The sequence below is a fragment of the Schistocerca piceifrons genome, chromosome 3 (assembly GCF_021461385.2).
Source record: "Schistocerca piceifrons isolate TAMUIC-IGC-003096 chromosome 3, iqSchPice1.1, whole genome shotgun sequence".
Classification (NCBI taxonomy): domain Eukaryota; kingdom Metazoa; phylum Arthropoda; class Insecta; order Orthoptera; family Acrididae; genus Schistocerca; species Schistocerca piceifrons.
The window spans coordinates 108,298,186-108,310,498 of record NC_060140.1 but is presented as its reverse complement, the minus strand read 5'-3'; the positions used below and the strand labels follow the sequence as shown (position 1 = coordinate 108,310,498).

The 12,313-nt window shown below is 40.4% G+C and overlaps 1 protein-coding gene across 1 annotated transcript in view; it reads left to right on the top strand.

Moving 5' to 3' along the window:
- Positions 1–12,313, top strand: part of LOC124788309 (15-hydroxyprostaglandin dehydrogenase [NAD(+)]-like) — a 91,422-nt gene that overhangs the window by 34,245 nt on the left and 44,864 nt on the right. The window contains exon 2 of the mRNA XM_047255544.1: positions 647–740. Within this exon, the coding sequence (XP_047111500.1) occupies positions 648–740 (93 nt within the window). The 5' untranslated portion in view covers position 647. The remainder of the gene's footprint in view (positions 1–646; positions 741–12,313) is intronic.

The window sequence follows — 12,313 nt, the reverse complement described above, 5'->3', positions numbered from 1 at the left end:
TTTTAATTACGAACGTTGGGAGCGTCTTGGTGCGCAAATATGTCACTGTTGTAAGTACATTTCAAATATGATTTTAAATATTTTTAGAGATTTTGTAAAAGATTCTTGTAGCATTTCGATCATACGTATTTCAAATGGCACTGAGCACTATGGGACTTAACATCTGAGGTCATCAGCCCCCTAGAACTTAGAACTACTTAAACCGACCCAACCAAAGGGCATCAAACATATCCATGCCCGAGGCAGGATTCGAACCTCAGGCTGAAGCGTCTAAAACCGTTCGGCCACCGCGGCCGGCCATATGTATTTCATGGGATCTTTTCTTTCTTATGCAGTTCACCTGAGGGTGCTGTTTTAATGCAGGGAAACCAGTTGTGGCAATAAAGATATAACCAATTACAACTGTGTTGCGATTCACTTTACTTCCATTCATATCGAACGGAAAATCCCAATAAACGAGATAGAAAGCAGGCAACTGGAGTGTGCCGTTGCTGTAGAGCTTCTGAGTGTGGTCTTCATAACCTAAAGTACTTTTGCACTCGCATCACAAAGAAGACAAACTGAGAACGCTTAGCAATTCAAATGGTGTAGCGTGTTTAGTCCACACATACGACTTGTGCTGCTGAGACGGTGTCCTGTGTTGCAGGATGGACCCCTCTGGCAAGGTGGCGCTGATCACGGGAGCTGCCGGCGGTCTGGGCAGAGCCTTCAGCAGGGCGCTGCTGACTGCAGGAGCCAAGGTGAGTCGCTGCTTCTCCTCATACCTCACTTACAGCCTCGGCACATTGAAACATCCCCTTTGAACAATTTATATATGACTGTGCTTAACCTGACACACAATATTTTGTTAGCGCAACGCAATATGACTTTCAAAAATCTCTAAAAAAGAATGGCCCTGACTAACATTAAACTATACCTTTCACAAATCACTTACCTCACAAAAATCTTCGCTGCTCAAGCTACTGCAATACAGCGAGCGCCACTACTGCCAGCTAAATAAAAGATTCAAACTACTGAAGGCACTAACTACTGATAGGGATAGTTAGCAAATGAAAGATATTAATAGAGAACAAACAATGTATTTACCTTAATATCATCACAAGCCATAATATATATATATCAGTTCATGACAAATTACAAATCTCCGCCATCTCTCTCCCCACATCCACCACTGCTGGCGGCTCACCTCCAACTGCGCAACGCTACGCGCTGTTCACAGCCAGCTGCCGCTGCCCAACACTACAATGGCAGACAACAATGCAAACTAGCCACAGACTGCACACAGCACAGCCAGTGATTTTCATATTGAGCGCTACGTAACGTTGCCAATAAGAAAACATAAACAGCCTACTTACATAGAGAAAACATAAACAGCCTACTTACATAGAGAAAACATAAACAGCCTACTTACATAGAGAAAACATAAACAGCCTACTTACATAGAGAAAACATAAACAGCCTACTTACATAGCCCCCACGCTCCCCACAAAAATTTTACAAAATATTTTTTTGGGCAGTGGCCAATAATGATTTGATAAAATTTTTCATAATTACAATAACAAACATGTCAAATGCACACACTTATTGATACAATGTTGGTCAAAAGCTAAAATTTTCTCACAGTCCATAAAGACAGTCCTAATCGTACATAAGAGTAGAATAGCAGTGTTTTTTCTCAAAGTCTGAGCAGTAAAAGAAAATGCACACGGAAGTAGTGGATTTCCATGCAGTCTTGAAGAAGTAGTGTTGTCCTTCCAATGGAAAGACAGTGCTGACTCTTGATATGCATACAGGTAATGGGCCACAACAGAGCAAACCCACAGCAGAGTCAGTCGAAATTTTGAAGAGTATTGGTAGGTAGGTCATCACAGAGCAGACCCACTGTAGTCCTGGTAGAGATTACGGTATTGGTGGGCCACCAGAGGTGCAGACCCACTGCAGTCCTTGTAGAAATAATGGTATTGATGGATCATCAAAGATGTAGACCCACTGTAGTCCTTGAAGAGATGGCCAGCAGCCATCTGTTGTGACTGTGCAGGTGCACAATCACCATTGAAGAGTCTTGCGGATAATATAGCAAGTCCATAAACCACCACTTGTGCACTCACAAAGTTTTTGAAATTGTCCTTAGAACCAGCAATGCTGTTATCCAGTCCCTTGCTGAGTTATTAACACACGTGCAAACACTAACAGTCCCTACTTCTCACATATTGTCCACATACTATGACCAACAGAAACGTGTGCAGTGAAATGTAACTAACAAGTTAATAATGTCATGAACTGGTGACAATTACAATTTTATAACATAAGAATACAATTACAAAGGTACAAAATACATCATTAAAAACATAATAATACAGATAACATTTGTAGTACAGGCTTTACAAAAGAATAGAAATAAACATATACATCAGTGTTACAAAAATAGTGACATAAGTACATACATAATATAATGAGAATAGTTTTCGAAACATTAATTTCACACATGAACATTGAAACAGAACAGAATTGTAAACAACTTTACAAAGAAAATAACATATTATTAATACAACTTATATTTGAGGATAACAGTATTCCTCCTCATAGTGAATATAGCTTAGTATTAGAAGAGAAAAAAATTCTATGAAACAGTACACAGAGACAGGAAGAAAACAAATACTCAAGGGTACACAAACACATAGTGGGATAACCCCAATAGGAAAGGACAGGGTTCGTTTTCAGTGTAACATTTGGTACTGCAGTCCAACCCAAAACTTCATATATCTTTCCTCTTATTTCATCCTTTGTTTCCACCAAAAAAAATTCTATCTAAGCATGCTTTCTGTATTTATATGTTCACACATTTCTTACCTCAACATTTATTTCCAAGAAAATCCTACCTAAACCTGTTTTCTCAATGCATTTCTTCCAATTCATCGCAACTCATTCTCTTAGAGGCTACCCCCTCTTAAGCTAACTTAAATCTACTGAGCTCAGATGCTAAACTAAGGGACGAGGCAATGCAGCATCACATAACAAATCAACACAAACAGCAATGCAAAAAATGCAAATTGGCAAAGCTAGCAGCATAAATGAGCAAAAGTCAAATTCAATAACACTATGCCTGGCAAACAGCAGCAACTTATACCTAAACATGACATAGCGCAAGCAGAAAAAATATTACACTAAACAACAATGCAGATAAGGGAAATGTATATTCACATCTTAATGTCTATGTAATTAAAGTGGTGCACCACAAGAAGTTATTCTACCAAAAAGTTACCAATTACTTGAAAAGAAAATTATGAATGCAGTTACTAGTTCCTTCTTATTGTTCCTTCCTGTCCAAGTGCTCCTTTTTTAAAGAATGTGGATCATAAAATAATTATTTAATAGATCTGTTGACAGAAAGTGTTCACGTTAGCAAATGCATTTTATTTTATAAAAGCAATGCTGCAACACAGCTGAAAAACAGGTATCAAATGAAATAAGCAATTACGCAAACCAAAGCATAAAAATATCATTCAATAGTCATGTGACATTTCATAAGTTAGTAGAAATTCTCTCAACTCTCGTAGAAAGACGCTTGTCATAATCAGGTGTGCAGATGTAAAAATATTTCCAAGGATAATGGCCTCCCCTTTTTTTTTTGTTCTATCTTCCTGTGCTCTGAAAGGCACGCGCTAATGACTTTTTCTCCAGGCGTCTGACACAGCTGGGTGCCCGCGACGCATTACGTGCAGGTGGTCACCTAACTTTCGTACGGAAATATTTACGACAGCAATTTTCGCTAAAGTGACAGTCTCACATAAAAATACTTCGCAGGTCAAGAATTAGCGTTGCAAATCTGTAGAAACAAAATCCTATGAATATAACAGTGTCCAAAAAATGTTCAGTGGCATTGTGATACATTCACACATGATTCACACATGTCATAACTCTTAAAGTACGATTCTTGGTTTCCAACATCCTGTTTCACAAGTCAAGAGTCCCTACCCACTATTCATTACTCCTTACCTTATTACACATATACGTATCCATCGACACTCGTCAATATTTCGTCATTATAAATATGAAGCATAATCAAATAACTCATGTAGCCTCAGCCTATTAATCATAAACATACCTCAGCAGCATGATACACATCGTCGTCGTAAAAATAACATCATAACACCTCAGTCAAATCTCAAAATCGTCGTAGCTTCCTCCAATAATTAAAAAAATTCTCTGCTCATGTCAAAAGTGTCATCTGCCTCAAACGTACTTTAAAAATCATAATCCCTTTACCAAATACATCATTCAAAGCTCTCATAGTATCACAATGGTTCCGAAAAAATATGAACAGTTTACAATGCACAGACAAAATACAGTTTCATAAGTGTGAAGTTATCCAGCTGTGTAATTACGTAAACATCTGTCACTGACGTAGTAAAAAAATGTTTATCTCTCAGTTAAATGATCAGATAGCTGTGTAATTTGTGTGTTAGAGAAATATGGTACCGATGTGTAAAGTTGTATAAGCAAATACCATATTAGCTAGGGTTCCTTGTGGTTTCCACACACATGGTACACAAAGTAAGCATGTACCCCCCTGAGGATTAATGTAATTATACCCTCAGGTGTTACAGATTACAGCAATGAAATGAAATGTATCACTGAAAACTTTCTTTGTAATTCAAAAATCTTTAAAAATAAATGTTTTAAGTACAAAATTAATCACTGAAATGCGTGTCCTGTAGCGCTAAATATGCGTCTTGCTGTAAGATAATCTCTGGGAAGTGTCGTAGTTATTGTCCTCCGAAAGCTAAGTTCTGCAGAAGTCAATGTACTTACCTCATGATACACAAAAGTGAAATGCTTTGCGTATAGATAACTTAGTTATTACGCTTATTGTTGTGATGAAGAAATTACTGTGCTGTAACGTATTGTTGTCCTACGGAAAAGGCTGTCTCCTTGTAGCAATAGCACAAAAGTCACCACTAAAACATGTCTCACTTTATAGAAGAATTCAGAAAAAACTGTGCAGATATAAGACAGATACACCGCAAAAGCAACATTGTAAATTGTCATGCATTAGCAGCGTTGTGATAAAATCGTGTAGCTGTCACATAAACTAACCACTGTGTCATCTGGCATTTCACAGAAAGCACCTCAAATCCCGAATCCACTCTCAAGCAAACCAAAATGTTGCATGAAAATTTCATTAGCAGTGCTGGTATATGTTCTAAGTATGTAAGCCTAATATTCGTTACGTAATCGTGCAACTAACAAGGAGGAATGTATAAATAACAACACTGTGTCGTCTGTTCGCAATAACAATGCATTCGCAATTTCTGTTTGAATAAGTTCTCTTGGTTCTTGACTGGATATTTAACTTCAAACATTGTTGCATGGTAACAGTTTCTTAAGTCTGACAAAGCATACTAGAAATGTGAAGCGAAACGTTTTATGGCAAAGACAAAGTTAAAAAGCAGATTATCTCCCAATAAATGGTTTTACATGTGAAATGTGGTGTAGCCCTTTACTCTTCCTAGCACGCAGAGTTTCAACTTTAACGCAATTATCATGTGGTATACGTCGGTAAAGAATACTGGAATTTTGCTCAAGGTTAGCGTCAATGTTATTTTTCCCTGAGCCAGCGGGCGCACGCGGCTGCCTGCGGTGTGAGTCATTGTCTGTTTCTTTGTTGGCGCGCGCCGTTACTGGGATTAGGAGGCCTAACTTCCACAAATTCGCCTTGCCCAGAGGGCCCAGCTCTGTTTAAAGCTCGCCAGTTCTGATGGAATTCAGGTCTGTCGTTATGTCGGTAGTTGACATAGTTTCTTGTTTGTCGGTCATGTGGTGGAGAATTTCTCCCGGAATCGTAATTGCGTGGTGGACCGTTGCGTCTGAAGTTATTCTGTCTCCCTTGATAATAATTATTTTGGTTCCCATATTGTCTGTTTCTCTGATTGTCTCTGTGATAGTCATTACTGCGGCGAGGTGATCTTTCCCTGTACTTATTACTACTCTGCCAGCGGTTGTCATACGGGTGGTGTCTATTTTGGTCACGATTTACGTTGTAAGAATAGAATTGTCGTGTCCAGTTATTGTTTCTGTCGTCACGGAATTGTGACGGATGTGCCCTGTAGTGATTGTTTTGCTCCTGTTTTCGCGTTCCGCGGTTGTCAGTGTCAATTTCCAGTTCTTGTAACAGTCCCTGAAAAGCTTCAATGTCATCTTTGCAACGTCCTGCCAAAATAATATGCCGTAAGTGTTCAGGCAGTTTGATTAAGCAAATGCGGATGAGTTCTGAGGGGCTGTATGGGTTTGAAAGATACTGATTCTTATGCAACATGTCTTCAAAATATTTCATAAGACTGGAAAATTCAGATTGTTCGAAGTGTTTCATCATTATGATGTTATGTTTTACACGGTCTTGTGTAGCTTGAGACCAATACGCTGAGAGGAAGGCATGATAAAAATCTCCTTCACTGTGACAATCGTGAATGACCGATCGCATTCTTACACCTGGTTCATTCTCTAAGTAGCCACACATAAATTCTAACCTGTGCTCCAATGACCAGTTGGGAGGGAAACAATGAGAGAATTGATGGAGCCACGCTTGTGGATGAATGTCGTTGGCAGAATTCTTAAACGTTTTGAATTTACGTGTAGTAATGAACAGCTTATAGTCAAAATCATCATGTCGGCAAGTCGCATGTCGGTCATTGTTACTTCGTTTCGGCGGTTCCATCTCGAAATTCGGTGCACATTGCCAGTTTCTTTCATAACTTCCGAAATGCCCTGTGTTATTATTTTGCGTCTTTTCCGTATTTCTAAGTCCCTCTTCCCGTGTTGGGGCGCGAGTGTCCTCTGAAATACGTAATTCTTGTATTACCTGTGTCAGCTGATCTTGTACTTCCCGGATTTCTCTTTGGTGTTGCGTATTAATTTGATTCTGATTTTGTTTGAATTTCTTGATTTGTTCATACACTTCTGTGTCAGTGAAGGCTACAGGTGTTGTGTCATTCAGATCATCATCTACCTTTGTAGATAAATTAGTGAACTGATCTGAAAGTTCGGCTACTTTATCCGATAGTGTACTTATTTCCTCAGTGTGTTTTTCTGAACCAAGTTTCAGAGTATCTACTGTGTCCTTTAAGTTTTCCTGAGTTTTTGCAAGTTGCGTAACCGAATTGGTAGATGCAACTGAGTCAAATTTAGCTTGCAAGGTCTCATGATTTTCATGAACAATAGTTTGCAGTTCTTTTATGGCTGCTTCGTGCTTCTGTAATACATTTTCATGACGCGAAAAAATAGGTTGGAAATGCTCACAAATTTGTGTTTTTACGTCATTACAGACTTTTTGACATTTCGATTCAATGTGATGTAACTCAGTAGTTAAATCTTCACGCGTTTGTTCAAGAGTTTGTTCCAATGAGTCTAACTTTTGAAGCTGTTGCTGTGTTTGTCTCTGATTTTGTTCCATTGTGTCTAACTTTTCAAGCTTTTGCTGTGTTTGTCTCTGATTTTGTTCCATTGTGTCTAACTTTTCAAGCTTTTGCTGTGTTTGTCTCTGATTTTGTTCCATTTGTTGCATTAATTGCAATAATAATGTATTAGTGTCTGGAATCTGTTTCTCTACGCTTTTCGGCAGTGCATTTGCACCGGCAACATTCACATTTTGACAAGCAGAAAATGTGTCTTGACTTATTTGAGAAAACGGTGATGACCCAAAACCTGAATCTACAGTATTTGCGAAATTGTGTCCTGTCATTTCGGATTCCTGAGGCGAGCTGTTGCCGACCGATCGATCGATAATGCTTCCCTCTTCGCTAATTGTTTCACTGTCCATGCCATTGTTTGCCGCCCGCTCCATTTCCCTATTCACAATTACCAAATTACTACTTTGAACATCAGTTAATTCACTACTCGGTGGCGCTAACACACTGCTTTCGTCTTCACTGTCATTTCTCAGTTTACTTTGGAGCCTAGTATTACGTTTTTCACACGCCATTATTGTCACAATATTTCACACGACAACACAGAAAAACACAATTTGAAGATCAAAAATAAGAGAACACATTAACATAGCACTGAAAATAATATCTAGTTACTTGCAAGCGCAGCTGCGAAATACTTGGTGCAAATCTACATGCATGCCACAACTGTTTTACTATACAACAATGAAAGGCTGCAACTACAAAGGAGATTCTCTCTACAATTACGCGCTAGCAATAAACAAAAGCTACACTAATTACACAAACTACAAGAAAAAATCAGAAGATTCCAGTGAGGTATCCTAGGCTAAGGGTCGACATATGAAACGTCCCCTTTCAACAATTTTACATGACTGTGCTTAACCTGACACACAATATTTTGTTAGCGCAACGCAATCTGACTTTCAAAAATCTCTACAAAAGAATGGCCCTGACTAACATTAAACTATACCTTTCACAAATCACTTACCTCACAAAAATCTTCGCTGCTCAAGCTACTGCAATACAGCGAGCGCCACTACTGCCAGCTAAATAAAAGATTCAAACTACTGAAGGCACTAACTACTGATAGGGATAGTTAGCAAATGAAAGATATTAATAGAGAACAAACAATGTATTTACCTTAATATCATCACAAGCCATAATATATATATATCAGTTCATGACAAATTACAAATCTCCGCCATCTCTCTCCCCACATCCACCACTGCTGGCGGCTCACCTCCAACTGCGCAACGCTACGCGCTGTTCACAGCCAGCTGCCGCTTCCCAACACTACAATGGCAGACAACAATGCAAACTAGCCACAGACTGCACACAGCACAGCCAGTGATTTTCATATTGAGCGCTACGTAACGTTGCCAATAAGAAAACATAAACAGCCTACTTACATAGAGAAAACATAAACAGCCTACTTACATAGAGAAAACATAAACAGCCTACTTACATAGAGAAAACATAAACAGCCTACTTACAACATATGGCGTCTAACACCACTGCCTTGTCGTACGATCCTGCTCTACGTCATTGTCCTTTTAGATCTCTTCTTTGTCTCTAATTTTTCCAGGGGCAAAGAAAATCTGTCAGAATGCTTGCTTAGAAGTAAGAGAGAGCTTGGAGCGGTTAATCTTGTCAAATAAAATAACCACGCTCATAAAGAAAAAAAAATAAGGGAAGTCCGAGAAGGACGCGCACACCAAGGGTTTCGTTCAAACATAATTATGTGTACAGACAGTTCATCCATCCCAGGAATCGACAATGTCGACGATTCCTGCCTTTTATCGGTATCGGCAAAGACGAAATATACGTCTACCATTGCTGAGGAAAAGGGGTCTTAACAGATTGAGAGAGACAGTCAGTCAGATAACAAATGTAAAAAAAAAATCTTTCCTTCGTATGATATAATTATAAATCAATAATTTTCGGATTTTACTCTTCTGCTTGTACTGCGAGACTTGTCTTTTTCCTAAATAGCACAAATAGCATGACTCAAGGCCAACGGGAAGAACCCTACAGATTTTGGTGAATAATTTCTCGAGTATGGAAGTAACAGTATCTTTTGATTGCGTTGAGTTAGAAGCTTACATTTATTATACTCTCAAGGGACACAGACCTTAGTATGCCACATAAATTTCAACTTCATACGTCAGTCCGTTCCTGAGAAGAAGGTTCTTAACAGACGGACAGACAGTTAGATAAAAAAATGACTTTTTTGTGTGTCACATATTTACAAAATTAACAGTTTCTGGATTTCTTTCCTTTTGTTGTGCTGTAAAAAGATAAGGCAAATTAGAGCTCGTACTGAGACGTTCAGGCATTCGTTTTTCCCTCGCGCGATCCGCGAGTGGAACAGATGCCGTAAAAGCCTACCTGCAGCTTTCAATACACAGTATTAAGTGAAGAGTCTAGGTATATTATCAGTCCTGTACGTATCTTGATCGCGAGGACAGAGGTATCTAAGCAACGATTCTTCCCATGATCCATATCGTAAAGGGAACGAGAAGAAACTTTAACATGAAATACCTTGCTAAGGAAGAGGAGGAGAAGGAACTTAGTGTTTAACGTCCCGTCGATATCGTGGTCGTTACGGACAGAGCATGAGCGCGGATTAGGGAAGGATGGGAAAGGAAATTTGCCGTGCCCTATCGAGGGAATCATCTCGTCATTTGTCTCAAATAATGTAGGGGTATCGCGGACAGCGTAAATCTGGATGTACGGACGGAGGTCTAAACCGTCGTCCTCCCGAATGCGAATCCAGTGTGCTAACCACTCCTCTACCTGGTTCAGTAGTACCATGCTAAGTGCCCTCTGTCATGCTCTTCAGTATTTTGCAGAGCACAGATGTAGAAATATATCCAGAGAAAGACAATTCCTCAAAATTAGAACAATGCTGTAATTTTTCTGCTTCACAAGACCGGGTACGGACGTGACTATATTTCTGTCAGTCTCCCCTCCCACATGAAAAGCATATAAAAGACGTTTTATGTAAATCCAGCAAAGGAAGAGAAGTGAATGTAGCACTTGTCGGTTGGGAACTTTTGTGTCGGGACTCTGATTGACTGTCTGCGACTGAACTCCTGGTGACTTGACTTGGTGACTCACTGGATGACTAACTGGGCTGTCCAGTGATCTAAATGTTGGCAGGTGAGAGGGCGTTGGCGGCTTGTTTCTTGCGAGTCTGTCCTTGGCCTCTCTCCTGACAGACATGTTCCTTGCACCTTCTGTTAATCTTCTCGCAACTTCTTTGCGCCTGGTGTGCTAGTGATAGCTTATGTCAGCACAGCAACATAGTTATAGAATGGATGACTGAATGTACACTACTGGCCATTAAAATTGCTACAGCACCAAGATGACGTGCTACAGACGCAAAATTTAACGACAGAAAGAAAATGCTGTGATATGCAAACGATTACCTTTTCAGAGCATTCACACAAGGTTGGCGCCGGTGGCGACACCTACAACGTGCTCACATGAGGAAAGTTTCCAACCGATTTCTCATACACAAACAACAGTTGACCTGCGTTGCCTGGTGAAACGTTGTTGTGATGCCTCGTGTAAGGAGGAGAAATGCGTAACATCAAGTTTCCGAATTTGATAAAGGTCGGATTGTAGCCTATCGCGATTGCGGTTTATCGTATCGCGACATTGCTGCTCGCGTTGGTCGATGCTGCTGCAAACGTCGTCGAACTGTTCGTGCAGATTGTTGTTGTCTTGCAAACGTCCCCATCTGTTGGCTCAGGGATCGAGAGTGGCTGCACGATACGTTACAGCCATGCGGATAAGATGCCTGTCATCTCGACTGCTAGTGATACGAGGCCGTTGGGATCCAGCACGGCGTTCCGTATTAACCTCCTGAACCAACCGATTCCATATTCTGCTAACAGTCATTGGATCTCGATCAACGCGAGCAGCAATGTCGCGAAACGATAAATCGCAATCGCGATAGGCTACAATCCGACCTTTATCAAAGTCTGAAACGGTACACATTTCTTCTCCTTACAGGAGGCATCAAAACAACGTTTCACCAGGCAACGCCGGTCACCTGCTGTTTGTGTATGAGAAATTGTTGGAAACTTTCCTCATGTCAGCACGTTGTAGGTGTCGCCACCGGCGCCAACTTTGTGTGAATGCTCTAAAAAACCAATCATTTGCATATCAAAGCATCTTCTTCCTGTCGGTTAAATTTCGCGTCTGTAGCACGTCATCTTCGTGGTGTAGAAATTTTAATGCCTAGTAGTGTAGCATGAATGGCCAGAGGTTTGCTTTACTCGTGAGAGATCGACACAGAGGTGCTGAAGTAACTGAACTGGCGGACACCTGAAGATGGGCGCGAACTGTCCCATGGGAGCCTACTCGCAAAGTTTCAAGAGCCAGCTTTAAGTGATGAAGCTACACATGTACTACAACGCCCAACGCATAGCTGGCGTGGTGACCGCGAGGACAAGATGGGACTAACTGTAGCTCCGAGGCGTCCGAGCGCCCATTCTTCCCGCGCTCCATACCTCAATGGAAAGAAAAGAAGCCCCAATAACTGATACTATGGCAAATACCCTGTGCCATTCACTTCACAGAAGTCTTCAGAGCAAGTGCGTGTGTTGGAACATTAATAGCGGCAAGTATTTATTTACAGCTTACACAAAATGTGTACGTGTTTCAAGGTCTTACTGTCTTTCACCATAGTCACCAGCACTGGGTATACCCCATTGCCAGCGATGTGGGAGTCGTAGGAGACCCTTAGCAGCGCCAGCTATGTTGATGCTCGAATGGAGCGGTATGTTGCCTGACGAATCTCTGAAACAGTTCTGAAGCGAATTTCATGAAGTTCGTTCTTCAATTTAGGAATCAAGTTGAAC